The sequence below is a fragment of the Chanos chanos genome, chromosome 5 (assembly GCF_902362185.1).
Source record: "Chanos chanos chromosome 5, fChaCha1.1, whole genome shotgun sequence".
In the NCBI taxonomy this organism is placed as follows: domain Eukaryota; kingdom Metazoa; phylum Chordata; class Actinopteri; order Gonorynchiformes; family Chanidae; genus Chanos; species Chanos chanos.
In genome coordinates this window covers 52,799,495-52,815,422 of record NC_044499.1, presented here as the reverse complement: position 1 = coordinate 52,815,422, position 15,928 = coordinate 52,799,495, and the positions used below count along the sequence as shown (strand labels likewise).

Sequence of the window (15,928 nt, the reverse complement as noted above, 5' to 3'; positions counted from 1 at the left end):
AAGGTTTGGCCTGAGTCTGAGCGTCCGCTAATCTTGGCAGGAAACGGCCGTTTACTCAGCTTTAGGGAGGCAGATAAGAATATGTGAACTTTACTGCACACAAACTTTGGATAAGCAGCTTTGGTCTTTGGGGGCATTGCCCAAGATGACTGTGGCTCTTATTCTAGTACACTGTCCCAGTTTTGGTCTGTGTGATATCTGGGCTGTACTCGCTCCGGTCAGCGGAGGTGTGCTGCCTTCGATAAGAGCTTCAGAAGAAGCCGTCAGTCAAAGGCCGCAGTGGGAATGTGGCCCACGTGACCAGGCGTAGCGGGGTCAGGATCACCGCGACTCTGATGGCGCAGGCTTCTATCTCAGATAAGGCTGTCACAGGAGAGAGGGAGAGAAAGAGACGGAGAGAGAGAGAGAGAGAGAGAGAGAGAGCTCAAAGCGAACGTTAATGCGGCCAAAAGCATCCGACCCATGCGGCGGATTATAAATAATTACACAGAGATTATAAATTCAACCTCAAAATCATTTGGCTGCAGCTATGATGATTTGGAGGATAAAATTGTCCGTGTTCTCAGAAGCTGAGTCCTTTCTTTCATGCAGAGAGATGAAAAGAACAAAAGACACACGCGCACTCTCTCTCTCACCCTCCCTCTCTCACTAACACAAAGGTGCTAATCCCAGTTTCTCCTCTCTGTTGGACTCCTCTAGGTTCCAGTCTGAGATTGATGGTGGAGCCCAGTCGTGTGTGAATATGCAAATCCTGGGGTCTGTCCAGTCCAGAGGGAAGCTGGAACCTGCTGATGTCCCCTGCACTCGTCTGGACCAGGGCTCTGCCCAGGCCTCACCACCCTCCCTGCGTGCCCGCTCTGTTCCTGTCATCACCTCTGCTCAGGGAGGTGACTTTGGGTGGGGCCTAATGGAAGGGGACGACAAGGCCACGCCCACCGAGGGGAGCGGTGCTGTCAGTCACATAGTCGCTGAGAATGATTCTCCGGAGAGCAGTAGTGTGCCATTGGCCGGTCTCTCGGAGGGCGCACACACATTTGCCCCCTGCTTTGAGGCTGCCCTAAGCCCAGGGCCTGAATCCAAACACAAAAGCCTTGTCACCTACACCACAGCCTTGGGATCAGGCACAGGTCCCAGCAGAGCAAAGACTATCATCTCCACAACTGTTCTGGGATCAGGAGGGCCGTCCACACAATACACTGCCAGACTCCTCTCCAGGTCCACTGGGAGGTTGGAGATGCAGCATGTCCATTCCCCTGTGGTCAGAATGGCAGCACAGAACCAGAGGGGCAGTCCAAACGATGGGAAAGACTTCTGTCTGTCTTCACAGCCCAGAGCCGCCGCCTGTCTCGCAACTGCTACAAGCTGATTGGATCAATGTATGGAGAGACTTTACAGGGTTTGTACTGACCAATCAGAAACTTTCTTTCATAAGTACATCACTGCATTGTGGAGTGCAGAGAGAACTAGAAAAAAAAATTCCAAACACTGAACAACTGAAAAAAAAAAAACCCACACACACACTCAGAGTGTGAATAAGAACTGAGGGGGCTGGGATTGTGAGATGTTGATTGAAAGTGAAAAAGAACAATGATTTATATGCCACTATTTAACAACAACAAACAAAAGCTTCTACTTAGAAACCAAATAGTGTGTCATCTCAATGTTGTTTCCTTATTGTAAAAAAAAAAGAAAGAATTATATAATAAATGTCATAATTCATGTCTGTCATATACGCCAACATATATGACATACAACATGACGAAAATAAAGATACACAATACAGTAAAAGCCGTTGTCATTTCAGACAGTTCCATTATCAGTCAGCTCTGCCCACCCTCTGTCTCTGCTTTTCCACACACGCGTCTAAGCCTTCTGGTTAGCGCCAATGTCGGGTGTCTTCAGAGAGGGCCTGGCACAAAGCCACAGAGCACGCCGAATTCTACACAAACAGTCAGAGTCACTGTCCCTGTCTCCATGGTAACAGTGAAGGAGGGAGTCAGGCATCTCTTCGGTGCCGGCGCTGCCCTGGATCTGACAAGACTGAATCATTTACCTGTTTATGGCCTGTGAAAGCTGCTTCCCTAATTAAGCACTCCCTCATTATTCCACATCACCAGTTTAAAGCTGCAAAAAGGAGGAAAAAGTCTTTCTGTTTTTTTTTTAATAAGTAGATTCTTTTATTTCTCAGGTGAGGGTGTTTTCTGGAGGAAATTAATCTCTGAGAGATTAAAAAGCAAGGTGTCATTGATGTTTTTTTCGTGTTTAGCACAAACAAGTGTCGCTCGGGTGGCTTTTCTCTCTGTCTTTTTTTCTCAGCGGGATGAGGATTATTAGGCTGACGTACTTGTGCATAAAGGGGAGGGGGTACTGAACTCTTCTGTAACTAAACATGAGCCCAGTTTCAGGCTATTCAGAGGAGCAAAGGGGTCATCTCCCACCCCTAAGCTGTCCTAAAGACCTATCGTAATAACAGCTTTTTAATTTGGTGTGTGAGAAACAATATCTTTTCATTCGTGTGGATACGCTACACACCTCCTCTGTGGTGTGAGATTCACTTTGATGGAAAATGAGTCAGTTTCACTCTCTGTGGTCTTAATGTAACACTATTGTTTGCTGCAGCCATTCTTCAGTGTCTGCCTTCCTCAGTCTGTGATAGAGCTGAGCCAGTGAGAAGAGAGAGAGTCCGGGCGGTTCAGTCTCTCTCTGAAGCTCCCCCCCGTTTCATCCATTTTAAAGAGCAGACCCATTTTTCTCCTCGGCTTCTCTGCCTGACAATGAGCTCATTAAAGCAGCTCCGCTCCTCACGCAGCTCCACTCCGATATCAGAACCGGCCGAGACAAGACGGGCCAGTCTGGATACCAGAGATACCAGTCTGGAATTAGCACGGCGGTCCGAGGAATCCAGCTCGATTGCAGACGCAATCAGGACGGATACAGCGGGTTGCTCTCTCGTCCTTTTCCTGACACAAATGGAGATATCTCAGGGAGTGCTCTCCCTTTCCGTTTTTGTGTCCGTATGAATCTTTAATGCGTTGTTATGTCTGGATGACCCCGGAAAATCGGGCTTGACCGGGCTGTCGTCTGGGACGTCTCCTTGCACACGGATACCAGGAATGCCAATGGGTCTAAGACGCAGTCAAACTGAGCTGCACAGTGGGGTTTGGGCGGGGGGGGGGGGGGTTTGGATGGGAGACAGGTGGTGCAGCCCACTGCATACAGAAGAGTCAGAACACCCTCCACCCTCACAGATCGGTGAATACCGGCCGTGTGTATCAGAGACGGGACCAGAACCACCGCTAACATCTGCTGCTTTTACAGAGCTGCATTGTAAAGCAAGATGTTTTCATCCGTCTCTGAGAGTTCTGAGCTCCAATAAACAAATAAACAAATACAGGATCAAAGAAAAACTAAAACGGAGGCAAGCGTGACGCCTCCAGCAGGAAACCAGTCTTCATTTTTACAGCCCCAAAATGATTTATATAAAAAGGTCTCACTCGTTATAACACACACAATCTATATTTATCATGTCAGAGGGTGTGGGGGTATTAGGGGACCAGGGGAAAGCTCACTGGGTGACAGTTCCTGTCAGGAATGAATATACAGACAGGTTAGGATGAGTAAGATTCTGCAGTTAACGTCTGCCACCACCGGGGGTGCTGGTTAGCCCTGTGAGTTGAAGAGCTTGCAGCGTAGGTTAGATGTTCAGAGCACTGAATGGTGAACCTGTAGATGTGAGAGCGGTTTGCCCTGTGAGACAGGGTGTCCGGCAGAGAAACATCACAGCCCATTCGCAGGGCAGGACATATCACCAGCTGGAGCTTAGTGCTGCCCACTGTGGTCAACCCTGTGGTCTAAGAGCCCAAAGGCCAGTCATAGCTGACACTAGGCTGTTTATCAAATGAAACACAAAGTCTCCTCTCACGCCTATTAAATCCTGAACTTTACACAAAGCAAATGAAAGGAAACTTTCTGAAGAAAAGAAAGGAAGCATAAACGTGATGCTGATTTTGTGGGGATCAAATGCACTGTTCGCTGTCGCTACATTACATCAATAAGTTTAGATCATATCTATTTTTAAGCTCACTTAATCTGATACACATAAAAAGCTTTCTCCCCGTCATGATTTATCTGTTAAATCCTGTGTTTGTTTGGTAAACAAGGCTCGCAGTGCTATACCATACGGACTTAAGACTGTGAGTTAAAGAAGCACACTAAACATACCATACCATACGGTTCTACACAGTCTAAAACCCGCTCAGCCGGACAGCAGCCGTGTCTCTGAATCACAGTGTGTCTCCCCCTAATCTCATCAGCTATAGAGAGTCTGATGCCCTGCCTCTGTCATCAGCAATAAAGAGTCTGATGCCCTGCCTCTGTCATCAACAATAAAGAGTCTGATGCCCTGCCTCTGTCATCAGGAATAAAGAGTCTGATGCCCTGCCTCTGTCATCAACAATAAAGAGTCTGATGCCCTGCCTCTGTCATCAGGAATAAAGAGTCTGATGCCCTGCCTCTGTCATCAACAATAAAGAGTCTGATGCCCTGCCTCTGTCATCAGCAATAAAGAGTCTGATGCCCTGCCTCTGTCATCAGGAATAAAGAGTCTGATGCCCTGCCTCTGTCATCAACAATAAAGAGTCTGATGCCCTGCCTCTGTCATCAGCTATAAAGAGTCTGATGCCCTGCCTCTGTCATCAGGAATAAAGAGTCTGATGCCCTGCCTCTGTCATCAGGAATAAAGAGTCTGATGCCCTGCCTCTGTCATCAACAATAAAGAGTCTGATGCCCTGCCTCTGTCATCAGGAATAAAGAGTCTGATGCCCTGCCTCTGTCATCAGGAATAAAGAGTCTGATGCCCTGCCTCTGTCATCAGGAATAAAGAGTCTGATGCCCTGCCTCTGTCATCAGGAATAAAGAGTCTGATGCCCTGCCTCTGTCATCAGGAATAAAGAGTCTGATGCCCTGCCTCTGTCATCAACAATAAAGAGTCTGATGCCCTGCCTCTGTCATCAACAATAAAGAGTCTGATGCCCTGCCTCTGTCATCAGGAATAAAGAGTCTGATGCCCTGCCTCTGTCATCAACAATAAAGAGTCTGATGCCCTGCCTCTGTCATCAGGAATAAAGAGTCTGATGCCCTGCCTCTGTCATCAGGAATAAAGAGTCTGATGCCCTGCCTCTGTCATCAGGAATAAAGAGTCTGATGCCCTGCCTCTGTCATCAGCTATAAAGAGTCTGATGCCCTGCCTCTGTCATCAGGAATAAAGAGTCTGATGCCCTGCCTCTGTCATCAACAATAAAGAGTCTGATGCCCTGCCTCTGTCATCAGCAATAAAGAGTCTGATGCCCTGCCTCTGTCATCAACAATAAAGAGTCTGATGCCCTGCCTCTGTCATCAGGAATAAAGAGTCTGATGCCCTGCCTCTGTCATCAGGAATAAAGAGTCTGATGCCCTGCCTCTGTCATCAGGAATTAAGAGTCTGATGCCCTGCCTCTGTCATCAGGAATAAAGAGTCTGATGCCCTGCCTCTGTCATCAGGAATAAAGAGTCTGATGCCCTGCCTCTGTCATCAGGAATAAAGAGTCTGATGCCCTGCCTCTAACATCAACAATAAAGAGTCTGATGCCCTGCCTCTGTCATCAGGAATAAAGAGTCTGATGCCCTGCCTCTGTCATCAGGAATAAAGAGTCTGATGCCCTGCCTCTGTCATCAGCAATAAAGAGTCTGATGCCCTGCCTCTGTCATCAGGAATAAAGAGTCTGATGCCCTGCCTCTGTCATCAGGAATAAAGAGTCTGATGCCCTGCCTCTGTCATCAGGAATAAAGAGTCTGATGCCCTGCCTCTGTCATCAGGAATAAAGAGTCTGATGCCCTGCCTCTGTCATCAACAATAAAGAGTCTGATGCCCTGCCTCTGTCATGCCTCTCTCTGCGGCGGCGTGTTTCTCTTTTGAACTTATGTACAAAAAAAACTGATAAGAGCAGTAAAATGATGCTGATGAGCTTAATGAGAAAGATAATATCGCATTTAAAATGCAAACAACGTGAGCGGCACAGATTCACCCAAAGAAAAGAAAACAGAGCATTATGCTCGGCAGAAAAGAGAAGACAAAGAGACGCAGGTGGATGTTTCTGTGATAATAACTGGAAAACATGCTCTACATACGCATAGCCACATACGCTGAAACTCTCCACAAAACCAGTGTAATCGCTGAAAAAACGAAATGACAGTGTGAGATGTGAGACAGATAGAGAGACAGGTGTCATTATTACAGAAACTATTCGTTTTCACAGTTTGCACTGTGCTGGGTGCCATTAGAGTCAAATCATTAAAGGACTGAACTGACTCCACAGAGACACCACCAACAGGCCGCCTCACAAATCAGCCATCCATCACAGACTGACCCTCAGCCGTCTACCAGAGACTGACCCTCAGCCGTCTACCAGAGACTGACTCTCAGCCATCTAACAGAGACTGACTCTCAGCCGTCTACCACAGACTGACTCTCAGCCGTCTAACAGAGACTGACTCTCAGCCGTCCATCACAGACTGACTCACAGCCGTCTACCAGAGACTGACTCTAAGCCGTCTAACAGAGACTGACCCTCAGCCATCTACCAGAGACTGACTCTCAGCCGTCCATCACAGACTGACTCACAACTGTCTAACAGAGACTGATTCTAAGCCGTCTACCAGAGACTGACTCTAAGCCGTCTACCAGAGACTTACCCTCTTTTGGTCTTTTGGGCTCAATGCAAGCAACACAACAACTGCACAAGTGCACAATTTCAGCATCATAAACAGATTTTCCCTCACTCATGAAGTCATCTAAAAGTCAAACAGGCCAATCAGAGGAAGCCTGGGATAAACACTCGACCCGTGGCTGGCATGGACTGCTTCCGCATCACTATGACTTGCCTCTGAATCGTTCGGAATGAATTACCATCACGGTTCCCTCCATCCGATCCTGAGTCGCTGCTCTTATTAAGTTCTCCTGAAGCCGTCCAGCCGCAGCCCACCCAAACCGCACCAGCGCGGCTCTGTGATGATCTGCCTCGCTGATTCACTCACGGCCGTGGGAAAGAGGGCAAGAGCAGAGAACGAGAGAGGGAGAAAGAGGAAGGGGGAGGCAGAGAGAGAGCAAAAAGACACATGTAGCATATTGGTACACATGACCAAACAAGTGCATTAATGATTCAAGACTGTGTATGTATGCACGTGTGTGTGTGTGTGTGTGTGTGTATGTGTGTGTGTGTGTGTGTGTGTATGTGTGTGTGTGTATATATGTGTGTGTGTGTGTGTGTGTGTGTATGTGTGTATATGTGTGTGCGTGTGTATATGTGTGTGTGTGTGTGTGTGTGTGTGTGTGTGTGTGTGTGTGTGTGTGTGTGTGTGTGTGTGTGTGTGCGTGTGTGTATATGTGTGTGTGTGTATGCGTGTGTGTGTGTGTGTATATGTGTGTGTATGCGTATATGTGTGCGTGTATGCGTGTGTGTGTGTATGTGTGTGTATACGTGTGTGTGTGTATGTGTGTGTATGCGTGTGTGTGTGTGTGTGTGTATGTGTGTGCGTGTGTGTGTGTATGCGTGTGTGTGTGTGTGTGCGTGTGTGTGTGTGTGTGTGTGTGTATGCATGTGTGTGTGTGTGTGAGTGTGTGTGAAAAAGGAGAGAGAGGAGAGAGCTATTTTGTGGTGTCTCTGGAGAGATCTGACATGGCAGGGTCATGTGGTCACTCCAGCTTAGCGTTGATCAGTTGACCTGTCTTTGAGCCTGCCACACCAAAGCTCCAGGAAGAGTAATGGTCTGCAGGCCAGTGATCCCTCTGAGCATGCGCTGTTCTTACTGTGTGTGTGTGTGTGTGTGTGTGTGTGTTGTTCTATACTATCTCCTTTACACAAAGGATTTCTGTGAGAGCTGGATTTGCCCAGTCACTGAGCAATTTATCTGGACTATTCTATGGAGGATTCAGGCCGCATTAGAAACATGTCGACATTATGTTACTTTACTACATCCACTCATAGTGAACCTTACACCTTATCAATCGCTTTCAGTCATCGGCTGGCAGTGCTGGTGCTAACGAGTTACAAGGTAACATGATACTGTAATTATGTTACTTTCCTCCGTAAAGTAAAGCATTACAGTAATTATATGACTTTCCTCCGTAAAGTAAAGCATTACTGTAATTATATGACTTTCTTCCCTGATGAAGTAAAGCATTACATTTCATATTTCACTAATCACATTACAGTTACTGGATTATTAAAATGTCCTTTCCTGCATTACACATGTCTTTTCTAAAGAATGTTTTTCGTGCTGAATATTTAAATTGAACTAATAAAACGGATAGTTCCGGTCCTGGGTGCTCATTGGTCAATTCCAGTGACGTTAAAGTACATCTTTATAGAAGCAGCTATGACACCTGTTCACCTTAACTGTGTATCTATAATATGACTACCCACTGTCATTAAGGAGAGATTGAGTCCCTGACAGTGGCTCCCCTTAAATGGGATAAGACCAACCAGTTGGTTAGCTACTTTGATAAAACGGATAGTTCTGGTCGCTTTACGGTTATTTTACAACAGCCCCAAGAGCACCTAAACGGTCTAAACTTGATTTACGTTCGCACGTGCAGGTAACACAAGGAGAGATTAACAGCCTTGTACCGGGATGTACAGTGGAGGAAATGCCTCCCGGGTCTACTGTAGAAGTGTGCCATCTAGGCTATAGCATTTACTATTGCAAAAGCCTAGTGTTGCACTAGGGTATTGTATTGAAAATAAAGTAATGAGAGGACTATGATGTTTGTCCTTGTATTTTTATGTTGTAAATTGGGGAATTTGTAGTTTTAGAGGGTAACTCAAAAGTAAAGTAATGAGTAGTGTAATTACTTTTCAAAAGGAGTAACGAGTAAAGTAATCTCATTACAATTTAAAAAAGTAATTGGTAATTTATAACTACTTACTTTTTTTGAGTAACTACCCACCACTGTTGGTTGGTAAGTGGATGTTGTGAACGAGAAGGTAATGCTTTGTGGACGTGAGATGGTTATAAGTGTAACACATCATAATCATTTATCAGGGTAATCACTGCCTGTCCGGGCCTGACTAGTCAGATGAGCTGTGGTGTTGATAACTGGGTTGGGGTCAGTTCCAGCCACTTATCACTATTACTGACCTCAACACTGGGAAGAGAATTCATCCACTCATATGCATTAAAGCAATGCTTCTGTGTTCGGTTATACAGACACACAAACACACATGCACACACAAGCATAGACTCCCATACACATATACACACACACACACACACACACACACACTGAAATTCACTGAAAAAGAAGAGTCAGTCCTCAGTCTGATCATCACAGCTGGTCCCCAAAGTGCTGCTTCACACCACAAAAGACCAAAACATCCCAAAGTCAACATATCAGTGTCATGAGTTACAGAAAAGAGGCCTGACTTTCCCCTGCATTTCTGAGATGAGTCGGCGACTCAGCGTGGTGTGACTGTGTCCGGCGAGGTTTATCCCGCTCTCAGGCGTTTGTCAACACCAGCGCTTTCCAAACACCCTGATACTCACAGCAAATCGGCCGCACACTCTTCCACGAGACCGCGCAAATCACTCCCAGTAAAATCAGGGCCACTGGCCCAGCCGATGCCCCCAGACAACCCTCCTCTTCAGCTCTGGCAGCCAGCCAAACCCAAAGACTCACTGCTGTCCACTGCAGTCATAAGGCATGCTTCCACACACACACACTCACACACACGCACACACATACTCACTCACACACTCACACATACTCACACACACACACATATACTCACACACTCACACACTCACACACACGCACACACATACTCACACACTCACACACTCACACATACTCACACACACACACATATACTCACACACTCACACACTCACACATACTCACACACACACACATATACTCACACACTCACACACTCACACATACTCACACACACACACATATACTCACACACTCACACACTCACACATACTCACACACACACTCACACACACACACACTCACACACTCACACATACTCACACACACGTACTCACACACACACATACTCACACACACACACACATACTCACACACTCACACACACACACACATACTCACACACTCACACACACGTACTCACACACACATGCGCGCACACACACACACACACTCACACTCACACACACGCACACATACTCACACACTCACACACACACTCACACACTCACACACTCACACATACTCACACACACATACTCACACACTCACACACACACTCACACACTCACACACTCACACATACTCACACACACGTACTCACACACACACACACACACTCACACACTCACACACTCACACATACTCACACACACGTACTCACACACACACACACTCACACACTCACACACACACACACACACATACTCACACACTCACACACACACACACTCACACACTCACACACTCACACATACTCACACACACGTACTCACACACACACATACTCACACACACACACACATATTCACACACTCACACACACACACACATACTCACACACTCACACACACGTACTCACACACACATGCGCGCACACACACACACACACTCACACACTCACACTCACACACACGCACACATACTCACACACACACACACTCACACACACACACACATACTCACACACTCACACACACATGCGCGCACACACACACACACTCACACACACACACACTCACACACACTCACACACACGTACTCACACACACATGTGCGCACACACACACACACACTCACACACTCACACTCACACACACGCACACATACATACACACACACATACTCACACACACGTACTCACACACACGTACTCACACACACACACACTCACACACTCACACTCACACACGCACACACACACACTCACACACTCACACTCACACACACGCACACACACATACACACACACACGTACTCACACACACACACACACTCACACACTCACACTCACACACGCACACGCACACGCACTCACACTCACACACACACACACACACGCACGCACACACACACTCACACACACACACACACGCACGCACGCACGCACGCACACACACACACACACACACACACACTCACACTCACACACACACGCACATACATACACACACACATACTCACACACACGTACTCACACACACATGTACTCACACACTCACACACGCACACACGCACACACACACACACTCACACTCACACACTCACACACTCACACACTCACACTCACACACTCACACACACGCACACACACATACACACACACATACTCACACACACACACTCACACACTCACACTCACACATGCACACGCACACGCACACACACTCACACACACACTCACACACACACACACGCACGCACGCACACACACACACACACAGTAACTCTCTTATGCACCCTCATTCAGATGAATCACACTTTAATGTGAACACAAAGAACAACGGTAACAGCAGCACAACATGCGGTTTCTAGGCCCAAACAGCCCTGCTGCCTGGCAACAGCAAGAAAAGGGGAGAATTCTGTTCAAATGGATCAGACATCAGAGCTCAGACATCTGATGTGTTTGGATTAATGTAGAAACAGGATATAACTATGAGAGGACCCAGAAAAGACAGTTGGTGGAGACCATCCTGTGGAGAGCTGGGTTCTGACAAACACTGACATGTGGATACTCTAGCCTGTCTCTCTTATACATACACACACACACACACACACACACACACTTCCCCTACACACAGACACGCAGCACCCACACAGAGATCAGCCATGCTAAAATGATAAACATAGTGATTACTGTGCACAAAGAGCTTAGGTTCAAATATACCTGGTCAGCATTAGTCTACATTTACATACACATGCCCTAGCATATACATACATACAGGGTTAGGGTTAACATATACATACATACAGGGATAGGGTTAACATAGACATACATACAGGGTTAGGGTTAACATAGACATACATACAGGATTAGGGTTAACATAGACATACATACAGGGCTAAGGTTAACATAGACATACATACAGGGTTAGGGTTAACATAGACATACATACACGGTTAGGGTTAACATAGACATACATACAGGGCTAGGGTTAACATAGACATACATACAGGGTTAGGGTTAACATAGACATACATACAGGGTTAGGGTTAACATATACATACATACAGGGTTAGGGTTAACATAGACATACATACAGGGTTAGGGTTAACATAGACATACATACAGGGTTAGGGTTAACATAGACATACATACAGGGCTAAGGTTAACATATACATACATACAGGGCTAGGGTTAACATAGACATACATACAGGGATAGGGTTAACATAGACATACATACAGGGTTAGGGTTAACATAGACATACATACAGGGTTAGGGTTAACATAGACATACATACAGGGTTAGGGTTAACATAGACATACATACAGGGTTAGGGTTAACATAGACATACATACAGGGTTAGGGTTAACATAGACATACATACAGGGCTAGGGTTAACAGACATACAGGGTTAGGGTTAACATATACATACATACAGGGTTAGGGTTAACATAGACATACATACAGGGTTAGGGTTAACATAGACATACATACAGGGCTAGGGTTAACATATACATACATATAGGGTTAGGGTTAACATATACATACATACAGGGTTAGGGTTAACATAGACATACATACAGGGTTAGGGTTAACATAGACATACATACAGGGTTAGGGTTAACATAGACATACATACAGGGTTAGGGTTAACATAGACATACATACACGGCTAGGGTTAACATATACATACATACAGGGTTAGGGTTAACATAGACATACATACAGGGTTAGGGTTAACATAGACATACATACAGGGCTAGGGTTAACATATACATACATACAGGGTTAGGGTTAACATAGACATACATACAGGGCTAGGGTTAACATATACATACATACAGGGTTAGGGTTAACATATACATACATACAGGGTTAGGGTTAACATAGACATACATACAGGGTTAGGGTTAACATAGACATACATACAGGGTAAGGGTTAACATAGACATACATACAGGGCTAGGGTTAACATAGACATACATACAGGGTTAGGGTTTACATAGACATACATACAGGGCTAGGGTTAACATAGACATACATACAGGGTTAGGGTTAACATAGACATACATACAGGGTTAGGGTTAACATAGACATACATACAGGGTTAGGGTTAACATAGACATACATACACGGCTAGGGTTAACATAGACATACATACAGGGTTAGGGTTAACATAGACATACATACAGGGCTAGGGTTAACATATACATACATACAGGGTTAGGGTTAACATATACATACATACAGGGCTAGGGTTAACATAGACATACATACAGGGTTAGGGTTTACATAGACATACATACAGGGTAAGGGTTAACATAGACATACATACAGGGCTAGGGTTAACATATACATACATACAGGGCTAGGGTTAACATAGACATACATACAGGGTTAGGGTTAACATAGACATACATACAGGGCTAGGGTTAACATAGACATACATACAGGGTTAGGGTTAACATAGACATACATACAGGGCTAGGGTTAACATAGACATACATACAGGGTTAGGGTTAACATAGACATACATACAGGGCTAGGGTTAACATAGACATACATACAGGGTTAGGGTTTACATAGACATACATACAGGGTAAGGGTTAACATAGACATACATACAGGGCTAGGGTTAACATATACATACATACAGGGCTAGGGTTAACATAGACATACATACAGGGTTAGGGTTAACATAGACATACATACAGGGCTAGGGTTAACATAGACATACATACAGGGTTAGGGTTAACATATACATACATACAGGGCTAGGGTTAACATAGACATACATACAGGGCTAGGGTTAACATAGACATACATACAGGGTTAGGGTTTACATAGACATACATACAGGGTAAGGGTTAACATAGACATACATACAGGGCTAGGGTTAACATATACATACATACAGGGCTAGGGTTAACATAGACATACATACATACAGGGTTAGGGTTAACATAGACATACATACAGGGCTAGGGTTAACATAGACATACATACAGGGTTAGGGTTAACATATACATACATACAGGGTTAGGGTTAACATAGACATACATACAGGGTTAGGGTTAACATAGACATACATACAGGGTTAGGGTTAACATAGACATACATACAGGGTTAGCATAACTGCATTCACAGTATCAACCTCAAGGAGTTTCTCAGAGGATCCTTTAGGTTTACAGAGGAACCATCAATGCCAATATCAAGATCTGTTTCAGTGACGCCTAGAGCAAATGAAGAAGCATAAAATTCTGTGTGAGCATGGGTGGTATTTAAATATACTGCCTCAAATATGAGGCAAACACAAGATCAAAGGCCTCTTAGTGAACTCCTGCAGACTCATTCTCTGGCGTCCAATCAAAGGAGGAGAAAACTGAAGCTGGATTCTGACACTAAAAAAAGCACAACTCCTTTTGATTGACAGGCCACTAAAAGACTGTCCTGATTGCTCTGAGGGTGCTGGTCTGATGGGCACTGTTTGTCTACAGACACACACACACGCACACACACACACACACACACGCACACACACAATTCCTACCAAGAGGAGTCAGAGGTTATGTTTGGATGGTCACTGTCTCTTTCTTCCCAGGACACACACACACACACACACACACGTCTCTGTGAATCAGAGCAGGTCTCTGATACGCGGCTGAGGGAGGAAGAGTGAAAATAAAGAGGACACAGAGGGTGTGGGTTTCAGTGGCTCAGTATCAGAGAACAGAGACCAAACCACAGGTCTCAGGCACATCACACTGCCAACACACTTGGTTGATTTTGCTTTTATTTTGGTCTTTGTGATAAAATGTTTTTAAAACATTTGCCACCCAGTGAAGTCTGTGAGGGGACTCCAGGCCTCTCTCTCTCTGACACCTAAAGGTCAAACCCAACAACACACCATGACCTTGCACAAAGTCTTCACCTGCACAGGATGCACAAAAACAAATATCCTCTCTCTCTCTTTCTCTCTCATGGTCTCTCTTCCCCTCTCTCTCCTCTTCGCATCACACACACACACACACACACACACGCACACACATTCTCTAACTCATTGTGATTCATCTTGTCACTGAGTGGATGACGTTTAACACCTTTGCTGGCGTTGGCAGAATGTGCCTCCAATAAAAGAGTCTGCCCCCCCCCTCAAGTTTGGCTGCTTCCCCACCCTCACCCCAGTGACCGTCTGGCCCCCCCTCTGTGTCTCAGCCTGCAGCTCTGGCAGCTGTGACACCCAGGCGATAAGCAGCAGAGTGACCTGCATCTCTCAGGGCTCTGCTGTGTCCTCCATGCGTCTGAGAGGAGACTTGTTGGGCTCTGTGTTCGCCATGCTGTTTGTCTAGTCTCTCTGTGGAGTCCATTCTACAACTCTGGTCGCATGTTAGAAGTTTGGTGACTGGTGGGCAGGCAAACCACCAGTACAGTTTGGTGACTGGTTAGCAGGTGTGCCTTTGTGACGGATCTACTCTCCGTCAGGAATGGACAGTTTGTACGCATGAACTGGTTATACATAAGGGCGGATTAACACACATGAACTGGTTATACATAAGGGCGGATTAACACACATGAACTGGTTATACATAAGGGCGGATTAACACACATGAACTGGTTATACATAAGGGCGGATTAACACACATGAACTGGTTATACATAAGGGCGGATTAACACACACGAACTGGTTATACATAAGGGCGGATTAACACACATGAACTGGTTATACATAAGGG

At 45.7% G+C, this 15,928-nt stretch overlaps 1 protein-coding gene across 1 annotated transcript in view; it reads left to right on the top strand.

Moving 5' to 3' along the window:
• nrg3b (neuregulin 3b) overlaps positions 1–15,544 on the top strand; it is a 156,876-nt gene extending 141,332 nt beyond the window's left edge. The window contains exons 9-11 of the mRNA XM_030775172.1: positions 700–1,258; positions 2,780–3,014; positions 15,411–15,544. Of these exons, the coding sequence (XP_030631032.1) occupies positions 700–1,258; positions 2,780–3,014; positions 15,411–15,544 (928 nt within the window). The remainder of the gene's footprint in view (positions 1–699; positions 1,259–2,779; positions 3,015–15,410) is intronic.
• Positions 15,545–15,928: the final 384 nt, after the last annotated feature.